The 17030-nt window shown below is 44.5% G+C and overlaps 2 protein-coding genes across 5 annotated transcripts; one reads left to right on the top strand and one right to left on the bottom strand.

Annotated features, from left to right (window-relative positions):
* Positions 1 to 352: 352 nt before the first annotated feature.
* Positions 353 to 4227, bottom strand: LOC127596069 (uncharacterized). 2 transcript variants are annotated; one of them, XM_052058234.1, is made up of 3 exons: positions 3768 to 4227; positions 2758 to 2892; positions 353 to 968 (listed from the first exon to the last, which is right to left on the bottom strand). In XM_052058234.1, exons 1-3 carry the CDS (start codon positions 3879 to 3881, stop codon positions 774 to 776), a joined length of 444 nt encoding a protein of 147 aa, XP_051914194.1. In that variant the 5' UTR covers positions 3882 to 4227; the 3' UTR covers positions 353 to 773. The 2 variants fall into 2 exon arrangements, with proteins under 2 accessions (XP_051914194.1, XP_051914192.1); XM_052058232.1 differs by having other exon boundaries at positions 2758 to 2946; positions 3768 to 4205.
* Positions 3317 to 15497, top strand: slc16a7 (solute carrier family 16 member 7). Of its 3 annotated transcripts, XM_052058095.1 has the most exons (6): positions 3334 to 3416; positions 11518 to 11616; positions 11728 to 11958; positions 12046 to 12189; positions 13080 to 13904; positions 13981 to 15497. In XM_052058095.1, the coding sequence occupies exons 2-6, from the start codon at positions 11526 to 11528 to the stop codon at positions 14205 to 14207; spliced, it is 1518 nt and encodes a 505-aa protein (XP_051914055.1). In that variant the 5' UTR covers positions 3334 to 3416; positions 11518 to 11525; the 3' UTR covers positions 14208 to 15497. The 3 variants fall into 3 exon arrangements, with proteins under 3 accessions (XP_051914056.1, XP_051914055.1, XP_051914054.1); XM_052058096.1 differs by lacking the exon at positions 11518 to 11616 and having other exon boundaries at positions 3317 to 3416; XM_052058094.1 differs by lacking the exon at positions 3334 to 3416 and having other exon boundaries at positions 11460 to 11616.
* Positions 15498 to 17030: the final 1533 nt, after the last annotated feature.

Raw genomic sequence — 17030 nt, 5'->3', positions numbered from 1 at the left:
AGATTATGTGCACGCACGGGCGAGCGCACACATACACAAACATGGGTGTATATTTATATGTAGTCCCAAATACCTGTCTGCCGTTGTAGACGTACAGTGTTGCTGTTTATTTTTATATCCAGCACACATTGACTAATAACTGCACCATCCCCCCAAAAAATAACATGATGTTTGATTTTTCTTCTTCTTTTTTTAAATTTAATTGTCACAATTACCAGTCGACTATTTACACACAATCTGGATTGTAACCTGAAATGACAACTTGTGGGCAGCTAAAAAATGGTCTTATTCTCTTATCTTTTTAATGATTCCAATATTCTGCTAAACCCATCAAAACATTTGACACCATAAATAATTTCCAATGTGACTTTATTTTTTTTAATCGTCTTGTCAAGCAATCAAGCAAAAATAGATAACTGGCAGTTTGAGAGAGACATTTACCATCCAGTGAAGATTACCAACCATTGTTGCTATATGCCGCATTAGTGTCTGGACATGGGGGACACTGGGTTGGAATGATCGCAGATCATTTCCTCTTCCTGCTCCATAGAGTCTGATTACTTGATAACTCATTCTATTGGGCTGCTGTGATCCAAGGCCTTTTCGTTGCCATTTTCAGGCCTTGGCATAGATGGGGAGTGGATGACAATACTGTCCTGAAGCAAAGTAGCTGGTGAAACGGACTGCATGCTTCTAACTTGATCCTGGTTACTTCGCTTCAGCACCTGAGTGTTTTCTCTCCTTAGGTCCATGATGAGGTTCTCCCTCATAGTTCATGGCGTTTTCTTTTGACAGCGTCCCGTAGTGCACTCGTTTCCACGTCCGGTCCACTTTAGGCGGTTTCGGGCAAAGATGGCATAGAAATTGTCCATGAACGGTCTTACTGGCGGCCACATCATGAAGCGACCCAACCAACCCAGGCCTACGGCGCCATACATGACTGCGAATGCTGGGACCCCACGGTGAACCTGCAGAGAACAAGGAGCAATTAAAAAAAGAAAGCTCAATCAATGATGGTGAGTCAGACATTCACTGCATATGACATCGTTTGGGACACAAACAATTGGCCCCCCTGCAACTTTCACTAATAACAGGGGTACATACTGTAAGCACATACATAACTGCCAATCAGTGGAAAATCACACCAACTAAAGTGCAGACTACAGCCAGAATGTAAACAAATCTTGGCTTGGCCACTTCCTACACATTACTTCCATGTAAACGTGGACTGAACTTTTTCACTCAACTTAACAGATAGAATGATAAACACAGCCATGTTTAAAAATGAAAGATGAGTGCTTTCTAGCCAGTAACATCACACGTGCTAAGATGTCGGAAAAATCCAATTATACAGTCCCTGTTGATGCTACAACGTTCAGTATTTCAAAAACAGCTCAGCGTCTGCAAGCGTTACAACTTGGTAAAAGTAACACCTTTTCCATATCATTCATGAAACATATGTCCGAATTGATCCTGTGCCAACTTGGTATGGTACAGCCTTTTTCAAATCGGGTAATCGAAAGAGGCGAGCACTTGTTTTTTTGTTTTTTGAAGCATGTGCGACACTGCGGATGATTATGCTTGCGAAGAAACATTCTGTTTACACCGCACCATCCTTGCCGTCATATTTCCGCAGGCAAGGAAACTGCCAGCTGCTTTATTTTGCACATCACACAGCCGCAGTCGCTCACACACTGGCGCAGACACTTCCCCACACGTCTGCGCCAACACATCACGGCAGCCCAAACGACCATGCAAATTGGCTGCAAAACACATAGTGAGTTTGAGTTTTTTTTTTTTAAACCTTACGAGGCGAAACAGATAAAAAAAAATTTAAGATACTTGCTGCAGGATTTCATGAGACAAAAATAAAATCAATGTTTATGTCTTTCGTTTTGTCACATGGTGTTTGTTGTTACTTTGTGTGGACCCGATGTGGAACGTTTTCAGCATTTTTTGGCCACGGCATTCATAAAAGGAGAAGAATCTGTGCTTGGTCGTTGCACCTTCTCGGCCGCATACGTATACTGTACCAGCACAGACTTTCATTGGGAGGAACGTCGGCGCTATTTGACTATCACCATTGGATAGCCCCTGGGGTGCTTGTGTTTTTGCGCCTGCAATGGGAAGTATTTTTCACAGCCCCGTCATAGATGGCTTTCGGAGCCGAGGATGAGGAAGAGGAGCGTCGGCACGGATGCATACTTGGAACTGAGAGTTGCCGCTTTGAATTGAAACCGATTTAGATAGGACAGGAGAAATCCACTGGTGAAAGGACGCTTTGATTCTCTCCTCTTACATCTAGAACCACTTCAAACAACAAAGCGTATGCAGGAAAAATGGTTAAGATTGCATGACTGTCCGTGTTTGATGTCATCAATCCATCAAACTTTGTGTTGTGTTATGTTATTTCATTATTATATCTTAACTGTTTTGTAAAGAGCTTTGTTACAGCTGCAGCTGTTCTGAAAGCGCAAAATAAATTAAGATCTATTGTATTGATTGTATTGTATCTTACTTCTCTGACACCTATTGGGCTTTGCTGGTGTCTTAGACCATTCCGGAAAGAGCACAAAAAAGGTTATCGGGTGGGTTTTTCAGCAAACAGGATCAATTCCATCGGACAAAAAAAAAAAAAAAAAGTGAGCAGGCGAATTTGTGAATGGTGAAGCACAACTACATGGGGAATTACTGTCCTGTCATTGAATTAGTGCAATAGTGCTGCTGGGAAATAGGTGAACAGTAATATTAACTGACCTGATGCCTCTCATCAATCACATGCATTTCCTCCATGGCCGCCTCAAAGCTGACTCCTTTGCATTTGGCTCCGTCATAGCCAGGAAGGGAGATATCTAAAAACTCCACTTTTTCAGGCTGGTTCTTCTGCAAAAACTGAAGGAATCGGATTTCTGTCACACAAATGGGACAAAGGCCATCATACAGCACCTGCGGCAGAGAACAACAAACGCTTGCATAAATAAAGCTTCACGTCACGTTCATGAAAACAGCAACCTGGAATCCGAAACAGCACGTACTGTGATGTACACCCTACAAATTGAAGACTGCACTTGCTCAGAATGTGGGATTACAGGACATATTCTATTTCAAAACACTCTGTCATCTGAAGCATACCGGGTGTGTTTGCAGAGTGATGCTTCCCAGATGGTTAGCCATGAATGATGTGTCATGACTTCTGCCTGAGTGACAAGCACTAAGCGTGTTCAGTCTTTGCACCAGTATGAAAAATCCAGGAGCAGGTGGTCGTCCGGGTGCAATATTAGTGACAGTACTGACATATAAAACTACAGCCAAATATAACTGTAGGGTCCACTTTGCCCCGAGGCTTTAGTCCGCGAGGACAATCTGCTGCTAAAAGTTGAGCCAGCCAGGAGGATCCTCGATCGAGCGTTTTCAAGGTGATGAGCATTTTGTGATTTTCGTGTGCTCATCGCTCCAGGTGCTTACTGAGTTGAAACAGCAATAAATGCTTGTAAAAGATGAACATTGCTGTCCTGACTAATAACATAGCATCGCAGGCTACCTCTCCAGCGAATAACAAAAAACGGATTATGTCATTCATTCATGAATGAATGAATGAAAATGAGCACATTTACACTCCATTTGAAGCATCGTAACAGAGCCTGGCTTGACTTGATGTGAGCTAACCACTGTAAACATGTGCATGCATTCCTTTAAAAACTTAACAACAACACATCGTAACAGTAAAAATAATCGGTGACAAGTGTACCGTGTTAATAGGAACTCACCTTGACAGGGACCTTCGGAAGTTGCCGTCTGCAGACGAGGGCCCGTGCCACGATACGCGCGGGTAGTCTGGTTAAAGCCGACGCAAGATGATGTAGTCTCACGCTGGGAAACATTTTGTACTCGAAAGGCAAACGTCGCAAGGATAATCACAAAAGTTCACGCCATAAAAGAAAAACACGAGTTCTTCCGGCGTTTGGTAACGGCAACCGCTCGAGGGGGCGTGCTCAAAACCCCAACGCTGTGTGATTGTGTCACTCACGGACGGCCGTCATTGGATTCCGCGTCTGTGCCCACCCTCTGCTTCCATACGTCAAAGCGGCCGCCATCTTGCTGCAGTCATGACCGTTTGCAGTCCCTGTGGCAGATGGCGGTAGCATTTCTGACCAAATATCTACGACCAACCTTTATACCTGTATTTAGATTGGCTACCAAGAATGATTGTTTGAGTGGGCACATTGCAGCATACAGTCAGTCTCCTTTTCCAGATGCTACATGGTGGAAGATAAATAATAAATAAAGCAAGTCATCGAAGTAACAATTTGCATTTTAAATGTATGAGGTACAGTAAGTGCAAAAAACATTTGTTACGAAAAGAAAGACATGTTTACTACTCGCGGCACGGTGGGCGACTGGTTAGCACGTCCGCTTTTGCGTCTTCTCTCGATGCCTGTGCGGATTTTCTCCTGGACTTTCTCCCACATTCCCAAAACATGCATAGAAGGAAGGTTAATGGATTCGCCCTAGGTGTGAGTGTGAGTGTGAATAGTTGTTTGTCTATTGGCTGTCAACCAATTCAGGGTGTATCCCACCTATTACTGCCTGAAGACAACTGGAATCCACCCCCCCCCCCCTTGTGAGATTAAACAGATCGGAAAATGGATGGGGGCTGTTGAACACACACTGAACTTGTTTGACTATGTGTGTGTATGTGAGTGCAATTTACGTACATGTGTGCAAATAGACATAAACATCCCGTTGCAGCTGGTGTTGATGTCTCCATTCACGGTTCAGCCTTGCTCGCTGTTTAGTCTTAACAGTTATCTCTTCCCAGCCACGTCCTCGAAAAGGTGGTTGCGACCCTAACTTCTCACACAGTACAGCAAGCAAAAGTGAGCACATAATGAAGAATATATAATGATTATAGATGTGAGTAAATAATAAAGGATATATCTTTATTGAGAGCATAAGCGTTCTTCATTGCAGGCAAAGCCAACTAATGATTGCAAGCATAAGCGTTCTTCTTTGCAAGCAAAATCAAACTATACTGACAGGCAGAAGCATTCTTCATTGCGAGCATAAAATGACGACACGAGAATCAACCGAATAATACGTGAATGTATGATTACTAAACAATAATAAATCCAACATTCCCCCCTGTTCATCCTACATTTGCACGTAGCACCACACAGAACCTTCCCGACGGCCTTTATTCAGTGGAGTCATGCCGCACACGCAAACATAGTTACACCTAGGGGCAGGGAGCAAAACGACTAAAAACCATCCATGACCCCCTGATGCCGAAGCGAAATCACGTCATCGTCCGAAGAGGCATAATCAACACCAGAATCACTGCCATCAAACAACAACAGAGGATACATCTCATTCACTTTAGACGTCGTGGGCGCCACAGCTGTAGTAATAAGCCGGACAAGCAGCACTCTGATACAGGGAATGCAACAGCATCCACACAACGTCAAGACAGCTGCAAAAAGAGCAAAAGAGATTAGTACACAAAACACCAAATCCTTGTACTCTCCGAAGGCCTTATGCCACCACTCCGCCCAGAAGGACGCATTCACGCCGGAATGGGCCCTTATTCGGCGAGTCAGGGTGCGGAGGCCTCCAATGGCCTTGGCGAGGGCGCCATCAGGCGCGGTGTTGTTAGGTATGAACGTACAACACTGGTCACCAAACATCGCACATACTCCATTGGTCTCTGCCAAGAGCATATCAACCGCGATGCGGTTCTGAAACGCCATCAGGGAAGTGGCCGCCAATTGCTCTTTTATAGCCAAGACGGCCTCTTCAGTAAAATTTCCGAGCCTCTGGACATTGTAGTGGAGGTAGTTGATCCTGTCAACATTCTTATTAGGGGTAACCCAAATGAAAATGGATTCCCAACCGGCAACAATCTGGTTAACCAACTTATACTTATCTGGCACGCCACGAGGAACCCCAATTGCGTCTATATAGGTGGGATCACCATCCCTCCAGGAGGCGTCACGCCGGAACCGGAGAAGGCTGCTCTCCGTCATCAACGATAACGCAGCCCCCTGTATATCCTCCGCTGTTGATGGAAACACAGTTACTGGCAAAAGCAGTGATAGCAATGCGCAGACACCAGAAAATGAAAAACTCTCGCCCGCGATAAACATAATTTGCCTTCAAAATCAGTAGAAGTACACTACTTCATAACACCATCTTCCTTTTACCAACAAAGAAAAGATCCTAAAAGCATAAATCACCTAAGAAATGTATTTACAATCCATATCGTAACCATTACGACCAAATTAATGCACCATTTGAACTAGAAATAAATCAATAAACGGTTATAAATTCAATTTCACATGATTCACAATTTCAGAGGAGCACAGTACACAAATCACTTCAATCTCCAAAACAAACCCAAATAAAAAAAGTTGTGCTCTTTTCTACCACTCATGGTGTGTTCACTTCTCCGTTTTTATTTTCATAATGAGATCGACTAGATCGATTATAAATAAAATACTTTTGCCACCAAAACAAAAAGTATACAACAATTTGTGCCGCAATGTGTTTCTTCATTTCCCTTCCTCAGATCATCTAGATCACAGGTGTCAAAGTCGAAACCCCATGTACTTATGTGGCCCGTGAAAGCAATTGACGCGCATCAACCTCCATAAACCCTGCTAAAATCTGTACCGAAATGCCCAAATTCTATATGAATAATGTCGTGATTTTGTGATAATTTTGTTACCTGTTAAAACACTCAACCAAACAATAATTGAACAAAATATGACTGGCTTCAGAATTGGCACAATTCATCCATATGTACAGTAGTTGTTAGCAAATAATTTCATCATTGTATTTCTGATATATCCACTCCATGTACATATCTTTGTATACAGGGATGGTTGATTCAAGTTGCTCTATAAACACAGTTGAGTTGAGTTGTACAATTAATAAAATATAACCATCTAATCAAATTTCTCCGTCGTACCGGCCCATCGAAGGAAGGTGTAACCCCAAAGCGGCCTCAAAGATGAGTTTGACACCCCTGGTCTAGATCTATTCGCAAAATGTAGGTTATTATTTAAAAAAATACACCCCCATTCACATGTGCTAAAGGAGAGCACAAATCCCATATAAAAAAGAAGAACAGTCGACCATGTGTTAGTGTGATCATATAACAGGAAATGACATGCCACCAATGATATTCTAGCATGTCGACAGAAACACACCCTAAATGAGTGCAAAGGTGTCTTGAAACTTCTTCCGCCGGTCGTTTGATGTTCCCAGTAACTAAAATACTGTGCCCATCGCGTCACCGGACTTCGCTCACCTTCCTCAGTGGATGTTTCTGTCGAGATGACCTTTTCACAATGTCCATCAAACGGTGTGGTCATCAACACTTCAAAGAAACACAATGTTTGTTTTTCATGTTTCGAATCAGAGCCATGTCTGCCGGAACCTGCTGTGAAAAAGCACAATCGTCCAACGGCAATCTCAATTCATTTTTTTCATTCAAAACATTCTCACATATTGTCAACCGAATCAGCTTAATTTCCTAGTTCACAATTTTGTAGAAATTATCAATAATATATATAGTCTCCCAAACAATATTTCGAACAAAGAAGAAAACACCATTCTCGTAATATTAACATATAAGTCAATTCAATTTCAATTCAATTTCTTTAATTGAATTTTAACCATATACTTTCAGACTTGCTACCAATCCTGCAGATTGTGGATGGATTAAACAGATCGGAAAATGGATGGATGAATGGATGTTTACTACTTATTTACACATAATGAAGATACATACAGTACATGGATGACTACAACCACTAAAACTGATGTATGACTTATTGCTTTATTTAACCAATTAAAAAACCTTGGAATACAACAGGGTGGCACCGCGGTAGACTGGTGACCACGTCCACTTCACAGAGCAGAGGTCATGGGTTTATTCCAGGTACTCTGGCTGTATTTCTAAATGCATTCCAAAAACATGCATTGTAGATTGACCGAACATTCCAAATTGTCCCTCGGTGTGATTATGAGCGCAAATGGTTGGTTGTCTTCATGTGCACCGTGATTGGCTGGCAACCAGTTCAGGGTGTACCCAACCTACTGCCTGAAGACCGCTGGAATAGGTCCCAGCACACCTGCAACCCTCATGAGGATAAGCGGATCAGATAATGGATGCATGGAATACAACTGTTTGAAACACCCACCTCCATGTTTGAAGTTTTAGTGCTCACACTTTAGCTGTGCGATGACATCTTAGTTTGTTGGAATCTGAAATTACCACTGACATGAAGTCAAAATGTTGGTTGCTTGCTCTCTGAGCAGTAGAGGTCATTCCATTCATCACTATAATGCACTGAGAAGAATGTTTGTTCACCCTGATAGGAAGCAACAATCTTAATCAAGAGCTCATGACTGATTTTATCATTCTCTGTTTGCATTTTTTTAAACTCATGTTTTTAGGTTGGAAAAAGTAAAATACCAGTCCAGTATTGACATAAGGTAGATATAATAATCTTTGCTATATGTTACACGGAGAGCATATTTGACAATAAAAGCGGACTTGACTTGATAATTTGAATTGTGATGTGGATCAGGGAGTCTATGTCCCTTTCGCTCTTAGTATACAGCTTTATGTCATCCATGTAGAGGAGGTGACTGATCGTAGCTCCATTTCTGAGGCGGTATCCATAGCCTGTCTTGGTGATTACTTGGCTTAGGGGGTTCAGTCCTATGCAGAACAGCAGTGGGGAGAGTGCATCACCTTGGTATATGCCACATTTGATGGACACTTGGGTAAGTGGCTTGCCATTGGCTTCAAGTGTGGTTTTCCACATCCTCATCAAGTTCGCAACGAAGGCTCTTAGGGTCCTGTTCACCTTATACAACTCCAAGCATTCAGTGATCCATGTATGTGGCATCGAGTCATAGGCTTTCTTGTAATCAATCTAGGCTGTGCACAGGTTGCTACGTCGGGACCTGCAGTCTTGTGCGACTGTTCTGTCAACCAGGAGCTGATGTTTGGCTCCTCTGGTATCTCTACCAATGCCCTTCTGTGCTTCGCTCATGTATTGATCCATGTGTCCACTTATCTTCGTTGCGAACTTGATGAGGATGTGGAAAACCACACTTGAAGCCAATGGCAAGCCACTTACCCAAGTGTCCATCAAATGTGGCATATACCAAGGTGATGCACTCTCCCCACTGCTGTTCTGCATAGGACTGAACCCCCTAAGCCAAGTAATCACCAAGACAGGCTATGGATACCGCCTCAGAAATGGAGCTACGATCAGTCACCTCCTCTACATGGATGACATAAAGCTGTATACTAAGAGCGAAAGGGACATAGACTCCCTGATCCACACAACCAGGATCTACAGCAGCGACATCGGGATGTCATTCGGGCTTGAGAAATGTAGTCGGATGGTGACTAAGAGAGGAAAGGTAGTCCGCACTGAAGGGGTCTCACTCCCTGAAGGAACAATAGCAGACATTGAGGACAGCTACAAGTACCTTGGTATACCACAAGCCAATGGCAACCTCGAACTGGCAACAAGGAAAGCGGCTACGGCCAAATACCTCCAGCGAGTGAGGCAAGTCCTAAGAAGCAAGCTCAATGGCAAGAATAAGACCCGGGCAATAAAGAGCTATGCCCTGCCAGTGATCAGACACCCTGCAGGAATAATAAGGTGGCCAAAGGAAGAGATTCAGACCACGGACGTTAAGACCCGAAAGCTCCTAACCATGCATGGAGGGTTCCATCCCAAATCCAGCACCCTGAGACTGTACGCAAGCCGAAAGGAAGGAGGCCGGGGACGAGTGAGTGTGAGAGCCACTGTCCAGGATGAAACATCCAAGCTCCATGAATACATCAAGGAGAAGGCTCCAACGGATGACGTACTCAGAGAATATCTCAGAAAATGGGGAACAGAAGATGAGGCGCTTGAAGAGGGACCATCATGGGGGGACAAGCCCCTACACGGGATGTACCACCGGACCATAACTGAAGTGGCTGATCTCAAGAAGTCCTATCAGTGGCTAGAGAGGGCTGGCCTGAAAGACAGCACAGAGGCACTCATCCTGGCTGCTCAGGAGCAGGCCTTGAGCACCAGAGCCATCGAGGCCCAGATATACCACACCAGACAAGACCCAAGGTGTAGGTTGTGCAAAGAGGCACCTGAGACGATCCAACACATAACTGCAGGGTGTAAGATGCTGGCAGGGAAAGCCTACATGGAACGCCATAACCAGGTGGCTGGCATGGTCTGCCGAAACATCTGTGCGGAGTATGGACTGGAAACCCCAAGGTCAAAATGGGAAACACCTCCGAAGGTGGTGGAGAATGACAGAGCGAAGATCCTGTGGGACTTCCAGATCCAGACTGACAAGATGGTAATGGCGAACCAACCAGATATCGTGATCATAGATAAAGGGCATAGGAAAGCTGTTGTAGTGCATGTAGCGGTCCCAAGTGATGGAAACATCAGGAAGAAGGAACACGAGAAACTCGAGAAATACCAAGGGCTCAGAGAGGAGCTGGAGAGAGCCTGGAAGGTAAAGGTGACAGTCGTGCCTGTGGTGGTCGGAGCACTCGGGGCAGTGACCCCCAAACTAGATGAGTGGTTGCAACAGATCCCGGGAACAACATCGGACATCTCAGTCCAGAAATGTGCAGTGCTGGGAACAGCAAGGATACTGCGCAGAACCCTCAAGCTTCCTGGCCTCTGGTAGAGGACCCGAGCTGAATGAGGGACGGACACCACCCGAGGGGTGAGATGAGGATTTTTTTTTTTATATATATATTTTACAAATTCAAGACATTAAAAAAACATTTATTAAAAAGAGAAAAATTCTCAACACTATTTGTTTAATTATAAAGTATATGTTTTTTTAATCATGCACAAAATGAACCAGCCAGTGATGGCCAAGTGCGCGTCATAACTAATTGACATGTTAAGTTGGGTGTGTCTTAACCTCCATGGCAGAGGCTCTGTCAAACCCTTGAGACTGATTCACTGAAACCCTAGGGTTCTATCGAACCCAGGTTAAGAACCCTTGGTATAAATGGATATATATATGTGTGTGTATGTGTGTGTGCGTACATGTGCGTGCGTGTGCGTATGTGTGTGTTAAAATTCGTCTCAAACCTCATTTCTATTCTTTGGCTTTTGACTGAGTATGACTCAGACTTGATTTGTAGTTTTACTGCTTTTGTGATGTCTACTGACTTTGTTATATTTGTTGTTTTATTGTTTATTGTTATATACAGTATATGATATTTGCCCCATGTACAGCACTTTATATACAGCAGTGGTTGTTTTAAAGTGCTCTATAAACACAGTTGAGTTGAGTGTGTGCGTGCGTGTGTGTGTGTGTGTGTGTGTGTGTGTGTGTGTATGCCAAATTTGTTCAGTTTCTAACAAGTTTTGCCGGGTGCATTTACTAACTTCCTTGACAAGCGGGGCTGTTTGCTTCACGCTCCCTACCTCCCTGGCCGTTTATTTGTACTCCTTGTGCAAGCACACGTGATGAGATCAGAAGTCTTTCAGCAGTACCTCTCTGAAGAAGCCGGTCACACTCATACTCAACTGCACACTTCCCGGGCCAGCCAATTCACATGTAAGGCTTACACTAAGATGTGGTTTGTCCATTGCTCTTTGAGTCCTGGACTTGGCTTGTTTGTGGAAGTCTTGCCTGTGTCGATTGGTTTTGCCTCTGTCTTCCTTTCAGCCACTCAAGCCAACATGGCCGCAAAAGCAGCCAGGAATCTGGGCTACATTCCGCCAGATGGAGGCTGGGGCTGGGCCATCGTCTTGGCCTCCTTCATCTCCATCGGATTTGCCTACGCCTTTCCTAAGTCGCTCACCATCTACTATCATGAGATTCAGGAATATTTCTCAGTTTCCTACAGCCAGATTGCCTGGGTGTCCTCGGTCATGCTGGCGTCCATGTATGCGGCAGGTCGGTGGTCGTGTGGCCCATTTGAGTGTCGTTTGAATTGAACCAAGTGAGCCCTGTGGGCAAATGTGTCTGCTCTCTTCTTTGCAGGGCCAGTGAGTAGCATTCTTGTCAATCGCTTTGGCAGCAGGCCCGTGGTCATGGTTGGTGGGCTCATGGTTTGCTCTGCCATGGTTCTCGCCTCTTTTGGAACGTCTATTGTCCATCTGTATCTCTGTGTTGGCGTCATTGGAGGTAATTAACGCATGCTCAACACTCTCAAATGTCACTTAAAGAAGAGCGCTTGTGAGGAGGAGGAGGGGAAGTGCTTTGGAGGAGTCAGTACAAGCACGAATAAAAAGCCAAATGCGGGGCTGAACCATGATCAAAATGGCAGACATAGAATGTCATTAAGTCATTAAGACTATACTGAAGAAATGAATCCAATGTATCGTTACGCTAGAGAGGACAAGTGAAATATTTGGGCACACCATGTCATTTGGCGCATGAGAAGAAAGTGCATCGGACCGGGATCGCAAACAATTCCCAAATGACTATTGTGTTACAACCAACAGGAGTCTCTCTTTCACCATTTGACACCGACCCAATAAAAAGGGACCTGGGAGAGGAAGCTTCAGAAAGGCTTCCCCGTTGCATGGTAGTAAAAAGCTATCATCATGTCAGCACCTGATAACAAATGTCACATGTCCTTTGTCCGATCAGTTTGGCTTGATTCGCTCGAAGCCACGCAGAGAAGGGAATTCCACATCTAAGAAATGGGATGTTTTATACAGCACGGTTGTGACGAAAGTCCCCGTCTTCTACCGCGCAAAAAAGCATCTCCAGATGACTTCAGCTAGGCTGCAAATTCACAGTTTGATTCTATCCTTATTCCCATGTGGATCCTAAGTGATTTATAAGTCAGTTCATCTATATTACGGAAGCGCTGTAAAATGCAATAGTAACAGAAATTCCCACTGTTTTTGTTCGCCGAATGCTCATAAAAGCCTCACCATGGAAGCAAAGAGCGGTCTCAATGGTGGAAAGAGATGTTTGCACTGTGCTGCGTTGTCACGACTGCCTGTTAAGACTGATTTGATGCATTTTTGATGATGTCTTAAAGCCCCCCGGTCTGATCTCGCCAGGTTTCGGCCTTGCCTTGAATCTGCAGCCGGCTCTGACCATCATTGGCACCTACTTCCATGCGAAGAGGCCGCTGGCCAACGGGCTGGCGATGACAGGAAGTCCAGTGGTCCTCTTCACTCTGGCTCCACTTAATCAGTTTCTCTTTGATTCTTTCGGCTGGAGAGGAAGCTTCCTGATCCTGGGAGCCCTGCTTTTGAACTGCTGTGTTGCCGGTTCGCTAATGAGACCCGTCAACAAAGAAGTCCCCGCTGAACTCCAACGTGAGCCATGTGAAAGCGACGGGGCACAGCAAGTCCCAGAGGATAACCCACGAGGTGTAGAAATCCAAAACGAGAGACACGAAAAGGGGTGTATCGACGTCTCCCTCTTCAAACACCGGGGATTCCTCATTTACCTCATCGGTAACGTGCTCATGTTTTTTGGCTTTTTTGCACCTGTGGTTTTTCTGGCCCCGTATGCCAAACATCTAGGCGTCGATGAGTATTCAGCGGCGTTCTTGCTCTCCATCTTCGCTCTCGTGGACGTGTTTGTTAGACCGGCAACGGGCTTGCTCGGCAATACAAAATGGATCCGGCCCAGGATTCAGTATTTATTCAGTTTTGCCGTTTCCTACAACGGGGTGTGTCAACTTTTGTGCCCTCTGGCATCCGGGTATGTGGGCCTGGTGGTTTATGTCGTCTTTTTTGGGATGGCCTTTGGGATGGTCTGCTCTCTGCTCTTCGAAGTGTTGATGGACCTCGTGGGAGCTCACCGCTTCTCCAGCGCGGTTGGACTCGTCACCATTATCGAGTGTGGCCCGGTGCTTCTAGGTCCTCCGCTTTCAGGTTTGGAGCCCGACAAGCCTGTGAGTGCTGCACATTGAAATATCGGCATTCGTGATGAGTTGATTTTGTCTTTCAGGAGCTCTGGTAGATATTTTGGGGGACTACAAATACATGTACTACGCCTGTGGTGTGTTTATGCTGGTACCCGGCATATTTTTCTTCATCATGCATTACTACAACTACAAGAGACTGGATGAGGAACAGAGGCGTCAGCAGTCTGCACAGATGAGGACGTGTGGAGAGGCTGTACAGACGAAAATGGACCAAGCGGGAACACAGCGGGAACGGGAATTTGCTGTATAGGATGAGAGTAAGTGTAGACTCGAGAGACTGCTTGGTGTCATTGCAGAAAACACAGAGATAAAACAAAAAAAACCCCTCAACATTTCATACCTCAGATAAAAACTATTTGACATAGATTATCTGTAGAGGAATATTTGTTTGTTTGTTATTTCTGTAAGTGTGGCCTTTTTGGTTGGAGACACCTTTTTTAATCACCTTAATACAACTAGATGGCAGCAGACACCAACATGAAAACTGCCCCATTGTATAATCTGAAAATGTTTTTTTTCTTCTTTTGGCTTCTTTTAATGAAAAATGGGGTGAAATTTCTTCTCATGGCCTTATTTTTGTACGTGTGAGTGGTCAAAGGAATGCATTGTATTGAGCCGTCGGCGACACTGCGCTACAAAAGGGCATAGGCGCTACTTTGTTATTTCCCATTTCACATTTGTTTTCACAATACAGTACATCCAAAACAAGTGTACAGAATTGACATAAGAGTGAGCAATTAGGGAAAGTTGAGGAAAAGAGTAAGGGTATAGTGTGACATTTGCATGGGACCATTTCATGTCATCCAATGGAAGAGCCGTATCAAGAAAATGTGGCTTGGCCGAGATGGCAATGGTCAATTGGGTTCGAAACCATATTTATTGACTTACACCCTTTTCTCAAAAGACGCTGACGATCAATCCTGCACTGAAAACCAAAACATCCAAGATGTGCAATTTGACAGCATGCTGTAAAAGACGTGGATATGCTGTCATTTCATATGCACAGTGAGTGTTGCGATTACATATTACATGACAACCGTTGTGAAAGCTGGCTGAAAAAAACAGGCACCATTTTCTTAAGTATTCAGCAGTGCAAAAAAAAAAATTTAGTCTGTGCACAAGTGAAAATGTGTTTTAGTCACTCACAGCCTTTGTTTCAGTTAAGCTGCACAAACCCTTTGTGACATTGTGACCCGCAGGTCAGCACTCACCGACTTGCTCAAGCAAGTGGACCCAGCCATGACGTGGTAGGCGTGCTTGTGACTTCTTTTTTAGGATGGCAGCTCCTGGTTCCAATCTTGGCGAGTCATTTGTCTCTCTGTTTTGGGGAGGAATTCTGTTCTTGGATTAACTTCATTTTTTAGAAGCTACAATCATGTCTCACTTTAATGTGGTTCAGTGTTTGCTGTCTCATTGTATCGCGAACTCATAAGTTGTACATATCTAATATGATGTCACGGATTTGTCACTCCTCGACCATGATCATTTTTTTCCACGAGCCAGAAGGAAAATAGTTCATAGAAGAAAGAGAATGTCAGAATCAGAATCATCTTTATTGGCCAAGTATGTAGAACACACAAGGAATTTGTCTCCGGTATAACACGCTGCACTCGTATCATCGTAAACAACAAAATCATTGAACCATTTTAGAGTAACCAGTAGTTTTGTAGTACCATTTTGTGGTGCAAGAAGAGTGACTATGTCAGTGACTGTTTAAGGAGTTAATGGCTAGAGGGAAGAAGCTGTTTAAGTGTCTACTGGATTTGGTGCGCATGGATCTGTATGTGGAAAGTTTGGGACCCTTTCACACCCCACAAAAGACGATGGAGTGCAATGGGTGAATTGGAAAACAGAACTGGCTACCAGGGCTGCATGACTACGCTGAGGTGAGCATCATGAGCTCGAGGAAGATGGCCTGCCACCGCCAGTTGGAATGAATGGGAATCATTCTCAGCCAGCGTTTAACAGCCCGCTGCCATCTGGAACCAACAACAGCATTGTCATTCCCTGATTCCCATATCACTCACTCTTTCACATACCGTATTTTCACGACTATAAGGCGCCATTAAAAGTCTTACATTTTCTCCAAAATGGACAGGACAGCTTATGCTGCGGAGCGTCTTGTGTTTGCACTGAGTTCCGAGACCTGACTGACAGCCGACACGCTGTTTATATAGAGAAGAGGCGGAAGTGAGTGTGGACAGCCATGCGGCGAAGTAGTCCGCCAATGAGTGAAGGGTGGGCGTGTAAGTGGACGCTAAACGGACGCCCCAAGCAGGTACCAACACCTGTATAAGTGTGGCTATGTGCATTAATAGAAAAAAAACAACTCCGGTTTTGGTTTCTAAGAACCCCTGAAAATAAATTCGACAAAAAGACACGCCTACGAAGCTCTGTTCAAACTTAAAGCCACCGGTTATGCTTTTGGCATGCGTGCCCATCTCACAGCAGCGGTGAAAAACCAAGTCAAGCAAATGAACTCTGAGCTTGCCGTCATTCCCGGAGGCTTGACTAAAGAACTCCAACCGCTGGACATCGGCATCAACCGGGCGTTCAAAGTATAGTTGCGAGCGGCATGGGAACAATGGATGATCGATGGCAAACACAACTTTACAAAGAGTGAGAGGCAGCCCCGGGCGAGTTACGCCACAATTTGCCAATGGATTGTGGCTGCTTGGACGAACGTGTCTGCTTGCACTGTTGTTCGAGCTTTTGGCAAAGCCGGCATAATTTCTGTGGAGCCACATGGCAATGAGAGTGACTCTGACAACGAGAGGAAACCCGGCGTTTTTGATGGATTACCGGTACTTGCGCAATAGTTCAATTTTGATACAGAAGATGAGGACTTTGATGGATTTCTGGGTGATTGATCGAAAAACGTGAGTACATTGTACGATGGCTAAATAAAATACAACCGAACTCGTTTTTTCTTCTGGTGCCTTTTTAAAAAAGTGCTTTTAGCGTGTATCCGTATGTCTTGGCATGCTACTATATGCTTCAAGCTAACGTGTTTTTAGCGTGCGCGCATGTATGCCGTATGTTTAAGCTTGCGTATGTTTTGCCACTGTAAAAC

Source organism: Hippocampus zosterae, chromosome 2, assembly GCF_025434085.1.
Source record: "Hippocampus zosterae strain Florida chromosome 2, ASM2543408v3, whole genome shotgun sequence".
NCBI lineage: Eukaryota > Metazoa > Chordata > Actinopteri > Syngnathiformes > Syngnathidae > Hippocampus > Hippocampus zosterae.
Note: the sequence above shows the minus strand (reverse complement) of the source record. Positions and strands in the feature narration are given on the sequence as shown.

What these genes read in the sequence shown, in the direction of transcription:
- LOC127596069 (XM_052058232.1), bottom strand. Translation starts at nt 3,881, where the DNA reads ATGTTTCCCAGCGTGAGACTACATCATCTTGCGTCGGCTTTAACCAGA. An exon ending in TTCCGAAGGTCCCTGTCAAG is followed by an intron (nt 2,947 to 3,767) that starts GTGAGTTCCTAT and finishes TCTCTGCCGCAG; the next exon opens with GTGCTGTATGATGGCCTTTG. An exon ending in TGATTGATGAGAGGCATCAG is followed by an intron (nt 969 to 2,757) that starts GTCAGTTAATAT and finishes TGTTCTCTGCAG; the next exon opens with GTTCACCGTGGGGTCCCAGC.
- slc16a7 (XM_052058095.1), top strand. Translation starts at nt 11,526, where the DNA reads ATGAGATCAGAAGTCTTTCAGCAGTACCTCTCTGAAGAAGCCGGTCAC. An exon ending in GGCGTCCATGTATGCGGCAG is followed by an intron (nt 11,959 to 12,045) that starts GTCGGTGGTCGT and finishes TCTTCTTTGCAG; the next exon opens with GGCCAGTGAGTAGCATTCTT. An exon ending in CTGTGTTGGCGTCATTGGAG is followed by an intron (nt 12,190 to 13,079) that starts GTAATTAACGCA and finishes TGATCTCGCCAG; the next exon opens with GTTTCGGCCTTGCCTTGAAT.